Raw genomic sequence first — 18,229 nt, forward strand, 5'->3', positions numbered from 1 at the left:
TTGAGTCTGCGCTAGAAGCCCAGATACCGCATCGCCTTTCAGAACAAAAAACAAAAATTCACACACAAAAAAAACGTTCGTCCAACCTTCACCAACTAAACTCTCGGATTTTTTTAAGCGATTCTTTTTATCTTTAATGTCCCCTGCTGACTGTATATATACGTGACATTCATTTCACTCGTCGTCGGTCTTTATTTAAAAAAAAAAAAAAAAAAAAAGCCTAGCCATCCTTTGTTCTGCTGCTGCCGTGCTGTGTGTATGGTATCTCGGAAACTTGATTCGTTGAAAAGCGACGAGGTAGTAGTTATACAGCGCTATAGCTCACCAGCCGTAACTATCACAATGAAATGGAGATAAATAGAAGAGAGAAATTTTTGGGAGAAAGATGTTCTATTTATTTAAGAAGTTGTTCACCGGATACTATAGCTAGCTAGTGCATCGACAGGCTTTTCTCGTGGAAAATGAAGCCCTACTTTTTCTTGCGGAATCCATCATGGCCTTCGTCCTCTTTCACTCGGCTTTTTCTTTTCGCTGTGGCCACGGTACCAAACTGTTTGCCCTTTTAACCTGATCATTTTTTTTTTGTTTCCATCATTGACGTGATTTGAACATTTCTACCGGTTTAATTCAGCCCGTAAAACATCACGGGATCGACAAATGATGTAACCGTTCATCCGTCAATAGGCCAATGCAAATGTACAGTATCTACTTGAGCCGGTGAGCAGACGCCCGCTGCTGATGACGAGAAAGTATAGTCAGTATATAAGTTCAGACATCAAAAGGAGGTTTTCAATTTACATTCGACTATCCCACTTTCCCTCGTCACATTCATTATATTTTGGGGCCGTGTTCTATTATCGTTTTGTTCCCTCTCGCTTGTTTCCATTGCTGCATTGTATCTAGGGTAGAACAGGTATACATGCGTGTGTGATGGGCGGTTTTTATTGCCAGTCTACAACTTTTTGTGGCTGCTGATCATTAAATGTCATCGAAAATAACATTCACGTCTAATGTGTGTGGATTACTACAGTGTCCTGTTGACATGGAATCAAGTTTCACCCTAGGGTATATCAGTTAGATGAGCAACAAACCTGATGTAGGCTATTTCATTCTAGACATGAATTCGTTTTAAAAAATCCGACGTTTTTCAATTGATGACGTATTTGAATGATCGAATTGATGTGGGTGCAAGCCGAGGATTTTTACGGGGGAACTGTTTGACCCACTAAAAATGAATTCACTGGGGAAAAAACGTTTAAATTTATATGGACAGCTGATGCAGCTAGGTATATTAACCAAAACGAAGTGGTGACGTTGATTATTATTTCAGTAAACAGTGGAAGACAAACTGTTGTACGGATGGATATTGAATCAGGGTCATCACATCTTGGATTAGATTCTCTTTAAGTATATAGAAAACCAACGTGACGGAATCTATGTCGCGCCTCAACTTTCTACTTCTTCGTTGGTCGGTTGCACGCTATACATAGAATACATGCCACGAATTGAGGGGAAGCGGGGAAAGTTTTCAATTCAATTGGGTCTACAACTATTTAACCTTTCAGATTTCAAGAGGTTATTTCTATTTATTTTATAGTTGAATAACAACGACTGGACTCTGTCGCATTATACTCTAAGGAATGTTTACATCACCGATCACCGTTGTGAGAATGAAGACATAAAATTGCCAATAGATAATTTGGCTCCGTATTGGACCCGTACTCGATGATCTTTCCTGGAAAAATTAGTTCTGATTATGTACACAACTCCATAAAAATACGGATGCCTTTTACGAGCGAATGTAGGCCATTTGGGGGGGGCCATAATATCAGCTGATATATGTATAAAGTTATTATCTAAGGTGTATGACTAATTGCATTCGTTTTTGTCTGCGACTTGTTGATGGCGTTATTATTTCTCCTTGACACTCTCTCGATAGACCACGCTTGAAATTTGGTTCGACAGGCGACCGACTATAGTATTTAGTTCCTTGTTTGTACTACTACTGTACTTGACGTTCGGATCATGGCTCCTAATTCTTGGAAACAATGCACTTCCTTTTACTCTTGCGCCGATTTCAATATAAAAGCGAATGAGGTAGGTTCCGTTTACCATTAGAAAGAGGACAACGACAGACTTGAGCATTTGTCTTTCTGAAACTGTTATAGACCTCTCTACAAATGGGCGCAATTGTTTCTATAAGGCATCCTGTTCTTCCCTTGGTTGATACCACGATTCTTATATGGCATATCGCTCGAGGATTTATTTAATAATAACAGCAACATATAATTTCATTTTTGACGTTGCCGGGTTCTTTTGACATCTAAGCCGCCTTACTTTTGTTCTTATTGCTAAATAACATTTCACTCAAAAGAAACCAATTCATCCGTGTCCGTTTGGTTGATTCCAGTTTTCGAAAGAGATCTACTACTACGTTCTTTTTTTTCGAAAAGTGACTATCGGTATACACGGATGAAAGCTCAAGGAAAAGTTTGCTTCAAATTGAAACGTTTCTCACGGCGTAATAAATCGGATGCCCGATCGAGTCAAACTAGCATTTATGAGTGTGCCGAATAATAGTGCTGCTGCTCTAAATAATGGAGGAGAGAAACTGGATCTAATAATGAAGTGGGTAGCCTTTCGAACCCTTCTTGAGGCGGCGGCTGCTGCTGCTGCTGCTATCTGATGAGACTCTTGAAATAACTTGGGCCAGCGAAAATGGTCTTGGATTCGATCCTCTCTGACGCAACCCAGTTTTGTGTGACCCTTATTTCGGTGGCATTAGCGTGCGTAAAGAAAGGAGTCAGAGAGAGTAGAGCACACCCTTTACTAGCAGCAGCAGCGGACTGCCGACTAGGCTACTATACGAGAGTAGAAAACGGCTGTTTTCAGGCACCTCCCCCTTTTCCCCCCGTCTCTCTCGACTCTCCCGCCATCACCTAATCCGTCCTCTTTCCAATGGTTTCGTTTACCGGCCGCACAGCGCACACACGAGCTAATGACCTCGTTCCTTTTTATTCTAGGGCTCCTAACGCAATTCATCGGCTCCCATTTCTCAACTATCACGAACCAAACTCTCGAGAAAAAAAAAGGAAATATTTCAGTCTAAATGTTTTTTACTTTTTTTTGTTTCATGACAGAGTCAGTTAAGTAACAACAGGGTGGGCCAATTGAGAGCTGCTGCTGCAGCAGGACAGATTTTTCGAGTTAGATATTGAAATGTTTCCGCCAAGTCATTGTTGATAGAGAGCGCGTTTCGAGGTTGACACGAATTTCTCGTGGGTTGGCTCTTTGGGTGCCGGTGATTGGTTAGCCCGAAAAAACAAAAACAAAACAAATCCAGACTTCCCTAAAATGTCTAATAAAGACAAAAATCGAGAAATGATTTCTAACAGTGAAATTTGTTCCGATTTCCCCACGCACACGGTGGTGTGTGTGTGGTGGTGGTGGTGGTAAAAGAAAGAAAAGAAATACAAGAAAGAAAAAAGAGCTCACGTCTGGGAAGAGAAAGTGAGCCTGCCCAGGAGGGGTTGTGTAGTAGTAGTGTAGGGTTGTGTTGTGTATACGTCGATTCGACGGTTCGTAGATGGCAGCACTATCGGTCGGCCTCCTTCCCTTCCTTTCCCCGGCCCTCTGCTCTCTAGTAGTGTGTAGTAAGTAATATATCGTGTGCTGGGGCGCACGCTATCTCTCGACGTTGCTACTTGTGTCGTTTCAGTCTTCTCTCTGTCGTCTAGTAGTTCGGACCCGTCGAGTTTGTGAATGACTCGTCTGTTACGCGCACAGTACGGCAGCAGCAGCATCGTTTTATTGTTACATTGCTGCAATGATTTAATTGCTTTGGAAACAACTCCCATCGACGTCGACAACTCGGTTTGAGTGCCACTGACGTCAAAGCAACGTTTTTCTTTCAAAAACAAAATTGTCGTTGACGTTTTGATTCGGTTTTGGGCTTAAAAAAAGTTTATTTTCTGTGGAAATGTGCCGATGAGTGTAGAGAGAGAAAAAGGGGACACACAGAGACAGTTTTTGGTAGATTGAATACAAACGAAGGTCGTTCTAAATCACTGTTTCGTCGTGAATATCGATCGACCTCCCAGCATTAGCAGACGCCGCTCTCCTTTTGGCTTGGCCATTTTCTTCCCTCGACGTCTTTGTGTGTTGTTCTCGCATTTTTGTTTCAAGTTTTGTCTCTTCTTTTGCTGCAACTTTTTTCGTTTTTGGGTTTTGTTTTCTGCATCACCTGTCGTGTCGGGCGTGTCTCAATTGAAAAGAAATTCTGAATTCCGAGCTGTTCACCACCGGCATTGAAAATTCCTTCCAAGGCGGCTGACTCGGGACTGCTGCAGTTATTAAGATCCGAAAGGATTTCAAAACTGGCCAATAACATGGCCTCGGCTAGGTAAGCAAATGTCAAAACCTCTTCATCAATCTTTTTTTTTTCGTTATCCTTTTTGTAATGTTTGACTTTATTAATTCCTATTTCCTAGCACGTTTGGGTCGAAACAATAATTGGCAATAGATTTTAGGTCTAGTGTGTGTGTGTGTGTGTGTGTGTGTAGTACAAGGTTGCTGACTTGAAAAGCTGAACCTTCCGTTGGCCTTGAAAAAATAACTTTGACGTCAACTCTATCTTTTTCTTTTTATCTCGAAACACGATTGTACGGCACCTTGAAAAAGTGGCGAGATGGAGGGCTCGTCTTCTCCAGGGTCGTTTCCATGGCGAAAGAATAGAAATTCAATCCCAGAGAGATAGAGATACCTACGACATATCGCCATTTCCTCATTTTTCTCGTCGTCGTCGTTTGACCACCACCAGCACGGCGAGCGTTTTCTTGTAAAACGAGATCAAACTCAATCGTTGCTCTCTCTGCAGCTGCGTTTACATTGCTGCTGCTGCTGCTGATGAAATGTTAACAAAGGCTATTTCCATCGTGTGTTGTGTCGTACCGAGTCTTTACGGTTGTTTATTTAGAGTTCGAATTTGAACGGAACCCTTGGAAAAGACCTTCACACCGACGCCCTGCCAAGTTTATGCTTCGCTTTCGGCGCCACACTCGGCGTCAAGCTCATTCGGCAGCAGCCATTTGCCTCATGATTTCACACACAGTCAGTCGCAGAGTTTTAAAGGAAAAATGATTTTATCCATCCGGTTTTTCAGGGTTTTTTGCTCCCGTCGATTATTGGCTCGTACAATTCGGTTTCTCTCCTGTGGGCCATCTTTTTTTATTTCTAATGGATCCCCCTTTGTCTGTGTGTGTGTCGTTGCACTGGGCAACAGAGTCACAATAATTGTGTGTGTGTGTGGTGGCGACAAACGACGGCGGCGTCGTCGACGACTATAACGACCTTGAAAGCTGTTCTCTCTCTCGCTCTCCGGTTGGGAAGAGTTGGCCGTCGACAGGTCGGTGGCCTTCAATTGGCCGCCATCTGTAGGGAGGTTTTTCAGCTGAAAAATGCCTCGGGTCTTTTGTGTTTTCCCTACACACCCAATGCAATCATTACTAATGTGTCCCACAAAAAAAATATGAAAAACAGAAAAAAACGACATTTGATTGACGACCACAGTTAAATGGTTGACCCCAAAGTATGTAGAGGCGTTGAAAGAAGAATGAGGTCGAGGTCGACGTCGCCATCTTTTAAGAGGTGGCAGAGACGAAGCAGCAGCGCCTTTTTAAAAAAAATTTCACTGGCGATATTTCGACTTTGGTGGGGAGGATGTTTTCAAGGTAATTTCGAGTCGCATCTACGCACACACACACACACAGTGAGCTCTCTCGGGTTGGCAGCCACGGAATTGAATTAAATAAAGAAGAAAAAAAAAGCGCCGGAGGTCAATTCAAGGCCATTGGATGGCCTTTGCTGATAGTCAATTAGACGTGTGTATTCCGTCTGAGCTGCTGATAATCTATTTGTATGCGAAGAGCGCCCACACACACACACACACCAGGGCAGGCAACTTGAAACTCTTGTCTCATATTGTTGTCGCATTGGAAAATCTGTTTTTTTATTTTTTTCAATATTTTTAATTATTTTAATTACTTTTGGCGTTTTTAATCAACAACTGTTTGTGACATTGCAGGGCCGCGGTGCTGAGCGAATGCACCCAGACTCAACGGGGAACGAGTGCCAGTCCCAATGGGTCCAGTGGGTCCGGCAGCAGCAGCAGTAGCAGCAGCAGCAGTGGCATCGGCAATAGTGCCAGCAGCAGCACATCCGGCAACACGACGACGTCGTCCAGCAGCTCGTCGAGCAGCAGCAGCAACAATAACAATAATAACAACAACAACAACACGACTTCCAGCAGCACGAGCAGCACCAGCGGAGGAGGAGGCGGCGGCGGAATCGGTCTGGTCGGAGGCAGTGGCACCACCAGCAGCGGTGCCACGAGCAACATGGCCATTTCCAGGGTACCCAGTCCTCCGCCTCCGGAAGCGTCCACGCCCGTCGCCGAGAACTGGTGTTACACTCAAGTAAATGGTCCTATCCATCCGGAATACCGGATGACTTATCTCTCTCTTTCGTTTATACCATTAATAATCACGCAATAGTAGTTGGCTATCTCTTTTCTTTTTTGAGGGGGTCTCTTTTTTTGAGGGGGGGAGAGACAGGCCACCTCCTTTGTGGCAGCAACCCCCGAAAGTCTTCCTTCCCCCGGTTGTTTTTGAGGTCATGTGGGTGGGTGGGTGGCCCCTGCCTTGGAAGTGAAGGAGGAAGAAAATATCAGCCAAGGCAGCAGCGGTCATGGTAATGAGTCGAATGGATACACAACAGACAAATCTCACCGTCGCATCAAAAAAGAGCTTTTGGGGAAAAAAGAAAAAATCAAAAGAAAGGCGATCAATGAGACAGAAGAGATGGGACTTTTTTTTTTTTTTTTGTCTTCTGGTGGTGGGAGAGACGAGGGATTGGATCACCTCCGCGCGGCCTCTTCAATCGAGGTCGGCCAGTCGCTTCCCCTCGCGTTTCTCCGCCGCTCACATCATAGACACACAGCGCAGCTCAGCGCTGGATGTAGAACAAGGCCAAAGCTCTTCCTGCCTCCCACCCCTCATTCTATACTCTCCCCCCTCTCCCCCACGCACATTTTTTTCTTTCTGGCATTCTCCACCTATACTACTACTCTACAATTCACTTGTTTACCATTTTTACCATTAGTGTCCACACACACACACACACATTTGTCGACCCCAGGTGCCCCAGTGGAGAGAGAACTTTTTGGGAGGGGATGTCCGTTTTCCAGTCCCATCTGTATACAAGACCCAGGCACACAGACACACACACACAAAAGAAACTTGGAAACAGTTGCTGCTGACGAACAAAATATCTCTCTCTCGAAAGAAATTTTATTTTATTTTCTCTCTCTCTCAATTCCGTAACGATGAGAACAAACAGTTTGTGCGTGTGTGTGTGTGTATGTATGTAGGGAGAGGGGAGGAGCACTGGAGGGTATCGTTTGCCTGATGACCTCTTTTTTTTTTATATTAGATTTCGACTCGGGGAAAAAGCAGCACAAGCTGAGTAGGTCATGTTCTCATCTAGCCAAACTCTCTAATGCATATACACTACTACTACTACTACTCCCACCCACTTTCACCCTCCTAGTTTTCTCCTGCTAGGAGCACTAGGTGCAAAGGTGTCGGGAGAAAATGCCCAGATGGTGAGACCATTTCATTAAAAGAAATAAAACAGGGGACAAAAAAAGTGGGGAATTGCAGGCGACGATATCTCTCAATTCGGAAACGAGTGAGGAAACAGTGACGATTAGATCAAAATCCCGAGACCTTGAGTTCACCAACGACGTCGTCACTTGTCCCTTTACAAGGATTTTTGCTGTTTTTATTTTATTTTTATTTTTTTTTTTTTTTGTGCGTGTGTGTGTGTGAGGCTCTCGATATACAACACCCGGCCGGCGTCCCACTTTCCTTTTTACTTTTTTCTCCATTTTTGCGCCATCTCACATCTTTGCCAGAAATTTTGTGAGCAGCCAAGTTGACGACGCTATGCAAATAGCGAAGGATTCCTGAACATCTAGTCGTCGTCGTCGTAGTCGTCCTTTTTTTCTTCTTCTTCTTCTTCTTCTTTGGAACATATAAAGAATCGAGAGTAAAATTAACTTTGGGCTATTGACAGCTGGACTGCCCGGTGCATTTTTATTTTCAAGGCAACCCCCTCCCGTCCTGTTCTCAGTTTTTCTTCTCTTCTTCTCCCTCCTATTCCTATTCTCCACTTCCGTCGACCTAGTTTTGTTCCTAGAATGCGTTGCCATGGTGATGACGATTTTTCAGGCGATTGTTATGGCGTTCCCCCCTCCACCCTAAAACATTGTGGAATGGGGGCACACGAGGACGGTATTCCATGCGGGGGTACGCATACAACAACAACAAACACGTATACCAATGATTGTCTTAATTGCAATGAAATTAGAAAGGTTTCAGTTGATGAGTGTGCCATGCCATGTCATGACGCTTGTTGTCATTTCGTCACTATGATGAATCCCCCCGTTGGCACATTCCCCCCCTACCTCCTCCCTACCTCCCCCCTCGGGTGCACCTTTGTCTTGATTCGATTCCACTCGAAAGGATAAGTAGCTAAAGTAGCGAGAGAAATTCAGGTCAAATGACATGAAATCCGTTTTTTTTTATTATTTCGTGAGGAAAGACATTCCATCGCGTCCGTCATATCGAAAAGAGTTCCCGCCAGTTCATCTCTCTCTTATTACACCGGAGAAGAAAAACATCAACAAATCTCTGGCAAGTTCATTGACACCAACCAAAGGGGGGGGGGATAGGGGGGACAACGACCGTCGCCCTTTTAACGAAGAATTTCCATCAGAGGGGATGGAGAGAAATTGTTGACGTTGTATACCTACGTACGGATCCTGTTTGAATTGAGAGTTTGGATGATGACTGCCTGTTCCCAATTTATCACACATCCGGCGAGGTAAATCACGAAAGTTGTGCAGTGCAGTTTCGGGTAAACCCTAAATGGGAACAAGAAAGTTTCTCATTTTTTTCTGTTTCTGTTTTTTTGTTTTGTTTTGTTTTGTTAGAGAGACGTTCCTTTGGTAGACGAGGCCAAGATACCTTTCCCTTGTGCCTGCTGATTGTGTGGCCTCGTCTTGTCTTTGAAAATATCACTTTTCTCTCTCTCTCTCTTTCTCTCTCCCACATTGGAATAGCGACACCTTTCTTGGCCGACCTGACTGCCTTGCATCATTCCCGTGATATATTTGACTGGGCGATAATCATTTCGGGGTCTAGTTCTCTCTCTCTCCTATAGTTGAGAGATCCCAGGGAAAAAGGTCTAGTGTGCGCTGAATGAGCGATTGACCTCAAATGTGTCGCTGGAAGATGTTTTCTATATCGTGACTAAACTAGTACAGTGGAGCGGAGTCCTCTTTCGAAAAGAAGAAAAAGAGAGAGAGAGAGAAGCCTATCCTACTTTTAGATATGTACATGTCCTCGCGTCGGGGGGAAGAAAAAATAAAATAAAAAAAAGGGACTGGACGGAATTGGCTCAATCGGAGGGGAAAGCTCGCCGCCCCGAAACGTGTCGACTCAAGGGGTTCAAACGAAATGACTAATGAGAGGCCTCGAACACGTTTATCCGGCGAGAGAGAGAGAGAAAGACGAAAAAAAAAACGAACAGTAGAGAACGCTGCCACATGAATTGGGGTCAGCCACAACACACACACACACATAAAGTCGACGTTGCCTTGACAGCGCAGCCCAGCTGACCCTCCGAGCTCTCTCCCTTCTCCCATATCGCCCTACTCTCATTTCTCCTACCTATAAGTTAACTCCCCTACAACCGTCAGCCTCTCCTGGGTTCCCACAGTGTTGTCCTTCTTGGATATTTCGGGGCTTACAAGGATCGCCAATTTTTTCTTTTCTCTTTTTTTTCTTCAGACGACTTTCTTTATGATTGCCCAGGCAAAAAAACAAAAAAGAAAAAATGTGTCATTTATTTTTATTATCATTTTTCCAGGTGAAAGTCATCCGTTTCAGCTACATGTGGACAATCAATAATTTCAGTTTCTGCCGCGAAGAAATGGGAGAAGTTCTCAAATCATCGACTTTCTCTGCCGGAGCCAATGATAAGCTCAAGTGGTGAGTGACATTTTTTCGATTACTTGGGAAATTCATTAGTGCCAATCGATGAACGGAAACAAGTCAATCGAAATTTACAAGTTAAAAAAAAAAAAGACGAGTGAGAGCCAGAGCCGCTTGAGGTTGGCAATAAAAATAAACGAATAATATATTTAAAAAAAAAAAAACGAAAAGTTAACGCTGGGCGACTAAGTAGGTCGTGGGCACCGACCGACTTTCGGATTGGAAAAGCGTCGTTATGGTTTCCGTCCGATCCATTCTAAATGATAAAAAAAGGAGATTTTGTTATCAAAATTTCAAAAGTATTGCACGTCTAATCTGTCTCCAACTATATCGCGTGACCGTTTTTATTTTTGTTGTTTTCATGAATAATTGTCGTTTATTTTTGGTGTGTCTTTTAATTCACCTTATTAATAATATTTGTCTTTGTCAATTTCAGGTGTTTGCGAGTGAACCCCAAAGGGCTGGATGAAGAGAGCAAAGATTACCTGTCGCTCTATTTACTGCTGGTCTCTTGCAATAAATCGGAAGTTCGAGCGAAATTCAAATTCTCCATTCTGAATGCCAAACGAGAGGAGACGAAAGCTATGGGTGAGATTTCACATCCATTATTCTGCCCCCGTTTCCATATCGCTGGAATGTGGACGTAACCTAATTGTTTCTTTTTTGGTTTGTTTATTTTCCCCTTTCTCAGAGAGCCAAAGAGCCTACAGATTTGTTCAGGGAAAGGATTGGGGCTTCAAAAAGTTTATCCGGCGGGACTTTCTTCTCGACGAAGCAAACGGCCTCTTACCCGATGACAAATTGACGCTCTTTTGCGAGGTACGACGTTGTCATCATATTTTTTGGGGCGTTCTTATACTCATTCTTTGTTCTTTTTCTCGATTGAAGGTGAGCGTGGTGGCCGACAGTGTCAACATTTCGGGCCAGTCCAATGCTGTCCAGTTTAAAGTGCCCGAATGTCGTCTAGCTGACGACCTGGGTCTATTATTCGAAAACCAGCGCTTCAGTGACGTCACACTCTGCGTCAATGGACGTGACTTTCAAGTAACCTCGCAGCAATTGCTCTCTAGTGGCCAAATTTGATATTAAATGCCTCGGTTGTTCTCTCATTGATTAATTACAGGCCCATAAAGCCATTTTGGCAGCGCGGAGTCCAGTATTTGCCGCCATGTTTGAGCACGAAATGGAAGAACGAAAGCACAATCGCGTCGAGGTGAGTTTTTCATTTGACTAATAATTCCATTTTTTAATAAACAGAAAGAATTGGAAATGTTTGAATTTGAATTTGAAATCAGATCTCCGATGTGGACCACGAAGTCTTCCGCGAAATGCTTCGTTTCATCTACACAGGCAAGGCGGCCAACCTGGAACGGATGGCCGACGACTTGCTGGCCGCCGCCGACAAGTACGCCCTGGAACGGTTGAAAGTCATGTGCGAAGAAGCCCTCTGCACCAACCTGTCGACAGAGAACTCTGCCGAAGTTCTGATACTAGCCGATCTCCACTCTGCCGATCAACTCAAGGCCCAAGCCATCGACTTCATCAACACGTATGTTTTTTTTTTATCTCACGTTGATTTCGGGTCCGTCTTTCTTCTTTTTGAAGTTGGACGAGTCGAGACGCAGTCTGAGGAAACGGGCGATCCTTAATTCGTGGCCCCTTTGTTTTAGACATGCAACAGATGTGATGGAGACAGCCGGCTGGAAGTCAATGATACGGTCTCATCCTCATCTGCTGGCCGAAGCTTTTCGAGTCTTGGCTACCCAGCAGATCCCGCCGATCGGTCCACCGCGGAAGCGCATTAAGCAAAATTGAGAAGAGAGAGAGAGAGAGTCAACAAGTCTTTGAACAGTGTCACCGCGCCCGTCCTTCACTCAACCATCACTACCATGGCCCAGACTCCGAATCGTCCGTCTTCATCTGCGTCCCCCACCTATACGTAACCTTTTTTGCTGTTGCACACATCAGTTTGTGATGAGCTTACGAGAGATTTCGATTCGCTGATACAAGAGAGACAAGCTGGATAGATAGAGGAAAAAACACAAAGTCTCTTTTATGTTGTCGATGCGTTGGTGGAAAGGTAAGGGGCGTTTGGGTTTCGTAGATCTCGTGGACTGTATTTGAGCGCCAAACCCATCACCCACCCCGCTCCATCTTGAAATCGTGCCTTCCACATGGTCATCAGCCACATTGGCAACTTTTGGAATCCACATCATTGTCAATTTTTGGTTTTCTTACATTTCCCTTTTTTTCTTTATTTCAATTTCCCGCCTTTTTTTTAACTTTAAATTTCAGGAGCTCATCCTTCCTAACCACACCACCCAAGTCTTTGAGCTGAATATTCAACCACAATCAAGTGGCGAAACCCTCCCCCCCCCCCCCTCAAAACGTCAAATTGCATTTAGATGTGGGATTCGTGTAGACGTTAATATAAACAAGAATCGGAAAAAAAGCTGGGCAATGCTTTTTCGTGAACACATGGCGCCATGTTCCTAAGCGTTTCATATTCGCGTGCAAGTAAAAACAGCCAAACGACAGGTTGGTTTTTTTTTAAGGCCAGTCTTCATGTCGTCTACCAATGTATGCATTTATATATGTGGAGATATATATATCTAGATATATATATATATACTTTTATTTAATTCATTTTTTTTTCTTATTTTTCAATGCCCCAAACACCGGCATGATGAACTATATATATATATATCTGTATATATATATATATTTACATGTATATATTTGTATTCGTTAAAATATGACGCATACCTGCCCATGATCTCTTCGAAATTGAAGAATGGTACTTTTTTTTTTTTTTTTTTTGTAATAACAATTTACGTCTCTGGAGGCAGTGTGTTATCCCCCTACTTTTTTAATTATCAATTTTTTTTTTCTCCGGTGATGTTCTGAAATATCAAGTCTAGTAAGTGCCACACACAAAAGCATCCAATTTCATTCTCTCTCAGAAAGCGAATTGACCTAGTGTTATGTCATCTCGAGGAATATAGGCAATGTTTCAGGTGTTGGGCACTCGTTCTGTTTTTTTTTTAATTCAATTTTTCTTCCTCTTCCTTCAGAAATATTAAGATATACTCCATTAGCGAGTGCTGACTGATCCTGACTTGAGATTGGAGACGAATTAGCCAGTAATAGCCACCACCCCCTCCCCGTAAATGCGCCCATTTCCATTTTTTCAGGACTCCGTTATTGATAAATCAGAATTCTGTACAAGAGGAACGTGTGAGCTCAGAGTCATTCTGGCGACTTCAGTTTCCAGGCTAGATCCCCTCGAATAAGAACGTGAGCAGATTCTTAGCTGTGATACACATCGTCGTTGTCCAGTAATTGAGGAATGCAAATTGGGAGACACAAAAAAAAATAATAATTAAAACAAAAAAAAAAATAAAATAAATAAATAAAATTAATTCATAGAAATGTTTGGGTTTTGTTTGGCTTGGTTGGGTGTCAGTATTCTTTTTCCTGAGCGGATGGTGTGACTTGGGTTTACATGTCGGTGTCATCTCTGTCTACCATGTGTGAAATGAACAGTTTGGACGACATTCAGTAGCCGATACTGTTCATTCTGTGTGTTGCCAACCAAGCTGACAGAAACTGATCTTTGCGGAACGTTCTTATTCTGAGCTAATTACAAAATGATTTCTTTACAAACAAAATAAAAAATACGTTTTGCGTAAAAAATAAGCTTTCGTACTAGCATCTTGCAGTTCTTTCCTGTTCTTTCTTTCTTTTTTTTTCGAGAATTCCCACCAATTTTTGCCATGTTGAAAAGCGTGCCCAAGGGCGTATTGATCCTGAAAAATGATTTTGTTCTTGAAATGTACAAATGCCCTCTTCGCTTATTTGTCATCAGCGGAGCAAACGATACCTCAATAATATACTATAGTTGATCATTTTGTTCCGATAATTGTTCAATCAAGCAATCCATTCACCACGCAAACTTCGTCTGCAGCAGTTCTATTTTCTATGAAAAGTAGATCGAACTCCAGAACAGGTTTTGGGAAATTTATCGTGCTTACTTCCGCACCGATTGGCAACAAACAAAACAAAAAACAAAACAATCTTGAGTTGACCTATATGAAACAATGACTAGCGAGAGCGTTTAAGTAAAAATAAGAAAGACAAAAAAATCTTTGAAATGATGTCGGACAAAGGAAAAGAAGAAGAAGAAAAAATTGGCTTTCTGTCTGAAAATGAAATTTGTTGTGATTGTTCCTGTCAAATGCATTTATGGACAAAACCAATAGGTATGGTTGAACGCTTTGCTGTTTTTGTTGTATTGTTCAGCGCAAAAAGCTTCGTACTACGATGACGATTGCCCATCCTACTTCGCGCCCTGTGTTCCACTGTAAATTTGCCGTTATCTGTTGTAGGTTTCTCCCATTTGCTTCCACATGTTGATCGAACTCAATACATATTTCACACACTCACTGTATAAATCATAACATTATTTCTCACAAATTTGCAATACAACAAAATGAATTCAACTAGTATTTCTAGTTTCAGACAGAAATGCTTCATTTCTTATGCGCATTCAAACTTTTGAAAGTGGGCGCTTAAAAATGAAAAGATAAACGATGCGATTAGATATTATAGTTGTGCGCTATCGCATTTTTAAATATTATATTGTTACAGCACGCATAGCGTAACCAGCAACAACGATATCCCCCCGCATTCTGATGTAAAAATATTTTATCTCCACGTGGACGATTGCAATTTGCAAAAAAAGGGTTGATAAGACGATTAGACAACAAGAGAACAAAAGGAATGCTAAATCTGGTCCGGCCTTATTTGAAAAAAAAAAAAATACTTGGAAAATATATATAGAAGAAAAATATATTGGAGAATATAATTGGAGAAAGTATATATTAATGTAGAATTCGACAAAATCTTAGATTGTTGTGCTTGTGTACATAGCCTACACCGGGAAACTTTAGAAACTTAAGTACTGCAGCAATAAAAGACGATGTTATTGAACTATATCGTCCGTGATCCAATTAGTTATCGGTTGAGTGATGTGTGTCGCCTATTTCCAATCACAAAATATGTAATAAAACATTCAAATTGGCAATTTTATTACTTGGTGGTTCTGCTGTTTAAATCGAATTTAATTTTCACTCATTTTGCCTTCCAATGGATACAGATTACAGAATGATGGATCGTTTTTTTCAGTCAAAAATGTTGAATTACTTTTAAAAATTCCAATAAAACCAATTCTATTTATGTGTTTGGTTACCCTTTGAGATTATATAAGAGGAGTAATGAATCACGAATAAAATATTATATTACTTCATCAACTATTACGAGTTACGAGGCGCCGATCATCGATGTGGCAACAGCGTTCCAATCTTCCAATCCTCAATTTTGAGGAATCACCATCGCCATTCTTCACAATTAGCTTACCGACCAAATTGCCGCACGTTGTTTCGTGACGCTTCGTACGTCATTAATTTACCTCCAGTCGGCGTTCCAAGTATGTTATTTCAATTACTATTGTTTTATTAATGTTCTCTATTGCACTGTTATCTTTCAAAATGATTTCTTTCTAAATTGTGTCAATTCAACATGACGATACGGAATGTACTTTGTGTCGTTGTTGCTTTACACTGCCGATTGATCAACTGTCGTGTTCTAAGAAAAAATTCTTAGTTTCAAGTGTATTTTACTAAACTTTAATGTCTTTTTTCCCCTAGTTGCTTGTTGTATGAGTCAGAAGACAGAAAAACCCACACTCTCAGGCCAGCGAATCAAGACTCGAAAAAGGGGTAACATGAACTTGAGCTTTACTTCAAAACTTGTGTAATCATTACTGTGTTCTTATTTAGATGAAAAGGAGAAGTATGATCCTGTTGGATTTCGAGATAGTGTTCTTGCAGGATTTGCTGAAGCTGGTGATGATTTGGAGTCCATCTACAAGTACTTGGACCTTGCTGGATCCAAGTTAGATTACCGTCGCTATGGGGAGGCCCTTTTCGATATTCTTATAGCAGGAGGTTTATTGGGTAAGATTACACATAGTGTGTCCCAAATTACTTGAATGAAAGTTATTTTTTCTTTTGAATAACAGCTCCTGGTGGAACACTGGTACAAGATGGAAAATCATGTCGAACTGAAAGTTGTCTTTTCGGTGGACCTGACTCTATGGAACATGTTAAAGGATGGGAACAGGTTGGTTAATTACTTGATATAAAATAAATGAGTTATTAATGGATTTTATTTTACTCCAAAGGTTTTTACCAAGTTAATGCGCCGCTATAAGTATTTAGAAAAACTTTTGGAAGAGGAAATGAAGAAAGTCTTAGTGTACATAAAAGGATTTAATGATTCAGAGCGTGTTAAACTCGCCAGAATGACAGCTCTTTGGATCTCGAATGGCTCAGTCCCTCCAGCTGTTCTTAATTCCCTTATAAATGTAAGTTTTAACACAATTTAACCATCGAATGTGATTCTTTTACAATATTTGTACTTCTCGTTACACGCCAATGGTGCAGTTAGTCCAATATTTACATTGTTAGTTGTCTAAAAAGCTTTATCTGTAGATTAATATTGTGTCTGTCCTTGAAACGTCAAACATGTTTTTTACATCATGACTTGTGTGACTGTACTAATTTTTTTTTTTTTCAACCATGAATGTAGGAACATCTGGTCAAGGATGGATTGGCCCTTGACTTTTTACTAATCGTTTTTGTTACTTGGAAGCAAGAGAAAGGAGCTAGCAGTCTTACTACCGCGTTGAGGAAAGCTGGCATCGATTCTAGGTGAGCCTTATAAATTAGTATAATTTATTTACAGAAAATACATTATACTTTCTCCAGCTTACCGGAATTTTTCCCACCAAACAAACGAACGGAAGAGAATTTCAAACTTGTTTTTGAAGAAAATGGTCTCATGGAAGTTCTTCGCTTTCAAAAAGCTCAGGTGAATTGATCTTTCTTTCTTTTTTTTTTTTTTTCAAATCATTGTCAATTATAAATTCAATATCTAAATCCTACTGCTATATTTCAGGCCAATCAAGGAAACAAGAAGGATTTGCAAAACCAATTGGAAGAAGATATTAGTGAAAATAAGCCGGTGAAGGACATAATTGCTTCAGTCAAGGATGCGGTCGTCAAATTTCATTTGCAGGAGCATGAAGTTATCACTTCGGTAATACAAACTTCTTTCGTAATGTGCTGTGAGTCTATTAGGTTTAACCTTTCACTTTTACCCATCTAGTTGTGGAATACCGTTATGGGAGCAGTTGAATGGAACAAAAAAGAAGAGTTGGTTGCTGAACAAGCGTTAAAGCATTTACGTCAGTATGCTCCACTCTTTTCCTCATTTACGCAAACAAGCCGCTCTGAGCTTGCTCTACTAGTACGCGTCCAGGAATTTTGCTACGAAAACATGAATTTCATGAAAGTCTTCCAAAAAATTGTTCTCCTTTTTTACAAAAGTAAAATATATATTTTCTTTTTCATCCTTCCGTTGCGGTAAAAATTAACTTTCAATATTTTACCTCCAGCCGATGTATTGTCTGAAGACACCATCATTAAGTGGTACAAAGAGGCACATTCAGTGAAGGGCAAATCTGTCTTCTTGGAGCAAATGAGTAAATTCATTGAGTGGCTTCAAAACGCCGAAGAAGGTAATTTAGTTTAAAATTGAAAATTCGCTATTGAAATTTTTGTGAAAATGTTTTTATTTTTGTCAATTTTTTAGAATCTGAATCTGCTGGAGATGACTGAGTAAACAATATTGAAGCGTTAGCTGCATTGCTGTTTTCTAGGATGAATTGCTCTTGGCACACTCACTTCACATTTCCTTCTTTTAATCAATCTCTTGGGAGTTTTTTTTTTCCTTTTCTTTGGACGTTCCGTTCTTTACCTTGTTTGATCAAGTAAAGGAATCTATGAAATTATTAGCTTCACAAAGGAAAAACATCTAGTAATTTTTTTTTAATTTTTTATTATTATAATTTGCATTCCCTTAACCTTATCACATTTGTTGGGAATTCGCTGACGTCTTCTGTACGCACGATCCCATCTTTAAATGCTTTACTTATCAGTTTGGGTGTGTGGGATACTCTTTGAGACAATACAACAAGTTTCACGATAAAA

The 18,229-nt window shown here is 41.2% G+C and overlaps 2 protein-coding genes across 2 annotated transcripts; both read left to right on the forward strand.

Annotated features, from left to right (window-relative positions):
• The first annotated feature begins 3,653 nt into the window (after window positions 1-3,653).
• LOC124194855 (speckle-type POZ protein-like) lies at window positions 3,654-14,560 on the forward strand. The gene is made up of 9 exons (XM_046589236.1): window positions 3,654-4,402; window positions 6,083-6,473; window positions 9,991-10,112; window positions 10,552-10,703; window positions 10,807-10,934; window positions 11,004-11,159; window positions 11,239-11,328; window positions 11,411-11,664; window positions 11,786-14,560. The coding sequence occupies exons 1-9, from the start codon at window positions 4,389-4,391 to the stop codon at window positions 11,928-11,930; spliced, it is 1,452 nt and encodes a 483-aa protein (XP_046445192.1). The 5' UTR covers window positions 3,654-4,388; the 3' UTR covers window positions 11,931-14,560.
• Window positions 14,561-15,443: 883 nt separating this feature from the next.
• On the forward strand, window positions 15,444-18,229 carry LOC124194856 (protein krasavietz-like). The gene is made up of 11 exons (XM_046589237.1): window positions 15,444-15,603; window positions 15,824-15,895; window positions 15,956-16,132; window positions 16,198-16,298; window positions 16,360-16,542; window positions 16,767-16,888; window positions 16,946-17,048; window positions 17,136-17,276; window positions 17,346-17,565; window positions 17,635-17,757; window positions 17,832-18,229. Exons 2-11 carry the CDS (start codon window positions 15,835-15,837, stop codon window positions 17,855-17,857), a joined length of 1,257 nt encoding a protein of 418 aa, XP_046445193.1. The 5' UTR covers window positions 15,444-15,603; window positions 15,824-15,834; the 3' UTR covers window positions 17,858-18,229.

The sequence above is a fragment of the Daphnia pulex genome, chromosome 5 (genome assembly GCF_021134715.1).
Source record: "Daphnia pulex isolate KAP4 chromosome 5, ASM2113471v1".
NCBI classification, from domain to species: domain Eukaryota; kingdom Metazoa; phylum Arthropoda; class Branchiopoda; order Diplostraca; family Daphniidae; genus Daphnia; species Daphnia pulex.

What these genes read in the sequence shown, in the direction of transcription:
- LOC124194856 (XM_046589237.1), top strand. Translation starts at nt 15,835, where the DNA reads ATGAGTCAGAAGACAGAAAAACCCACACTCTCAGGCCAGCGAATCAAG. An exon ending in TATAGCAGGAGGTTTATTGG is followed by an intron (nt 16,133 to 16,197) that starts GTAAGATTACAC and finishes TTTGAATAACAG; the next exon opens with CTCCTGGTGGAACACTGGTA. An exon ending in TGTTCTCCTTTTTTACAAAA is followed by an intron (nt 17,566 to 17,634) that starts GTAAAATATATA and finishes TTTTACCTCCAG; the next exon opens with CCGATGTATTGTCTGAAGAC.
- LOC124194855 (XM_046589236.1), top strand. An exon ending in GCCAATGATAAGCTCAAGTG is followed by an intron (nt 10,113 to 10,551) that starts GTGAGTGACATT and finishes TGTCAATTTCAG; the next exon opens with GTGTTTGCGAGTGAACCCCA. An exon ending in GAAAGCACAATCGCGTCGAG is followed by an intron (nt 11,329 to 11,410) that starts GTGAGTTTTTCA and finishes ATTTGAAATCAG; the next exon opens with ATCTCCGATGTGGACCACGA.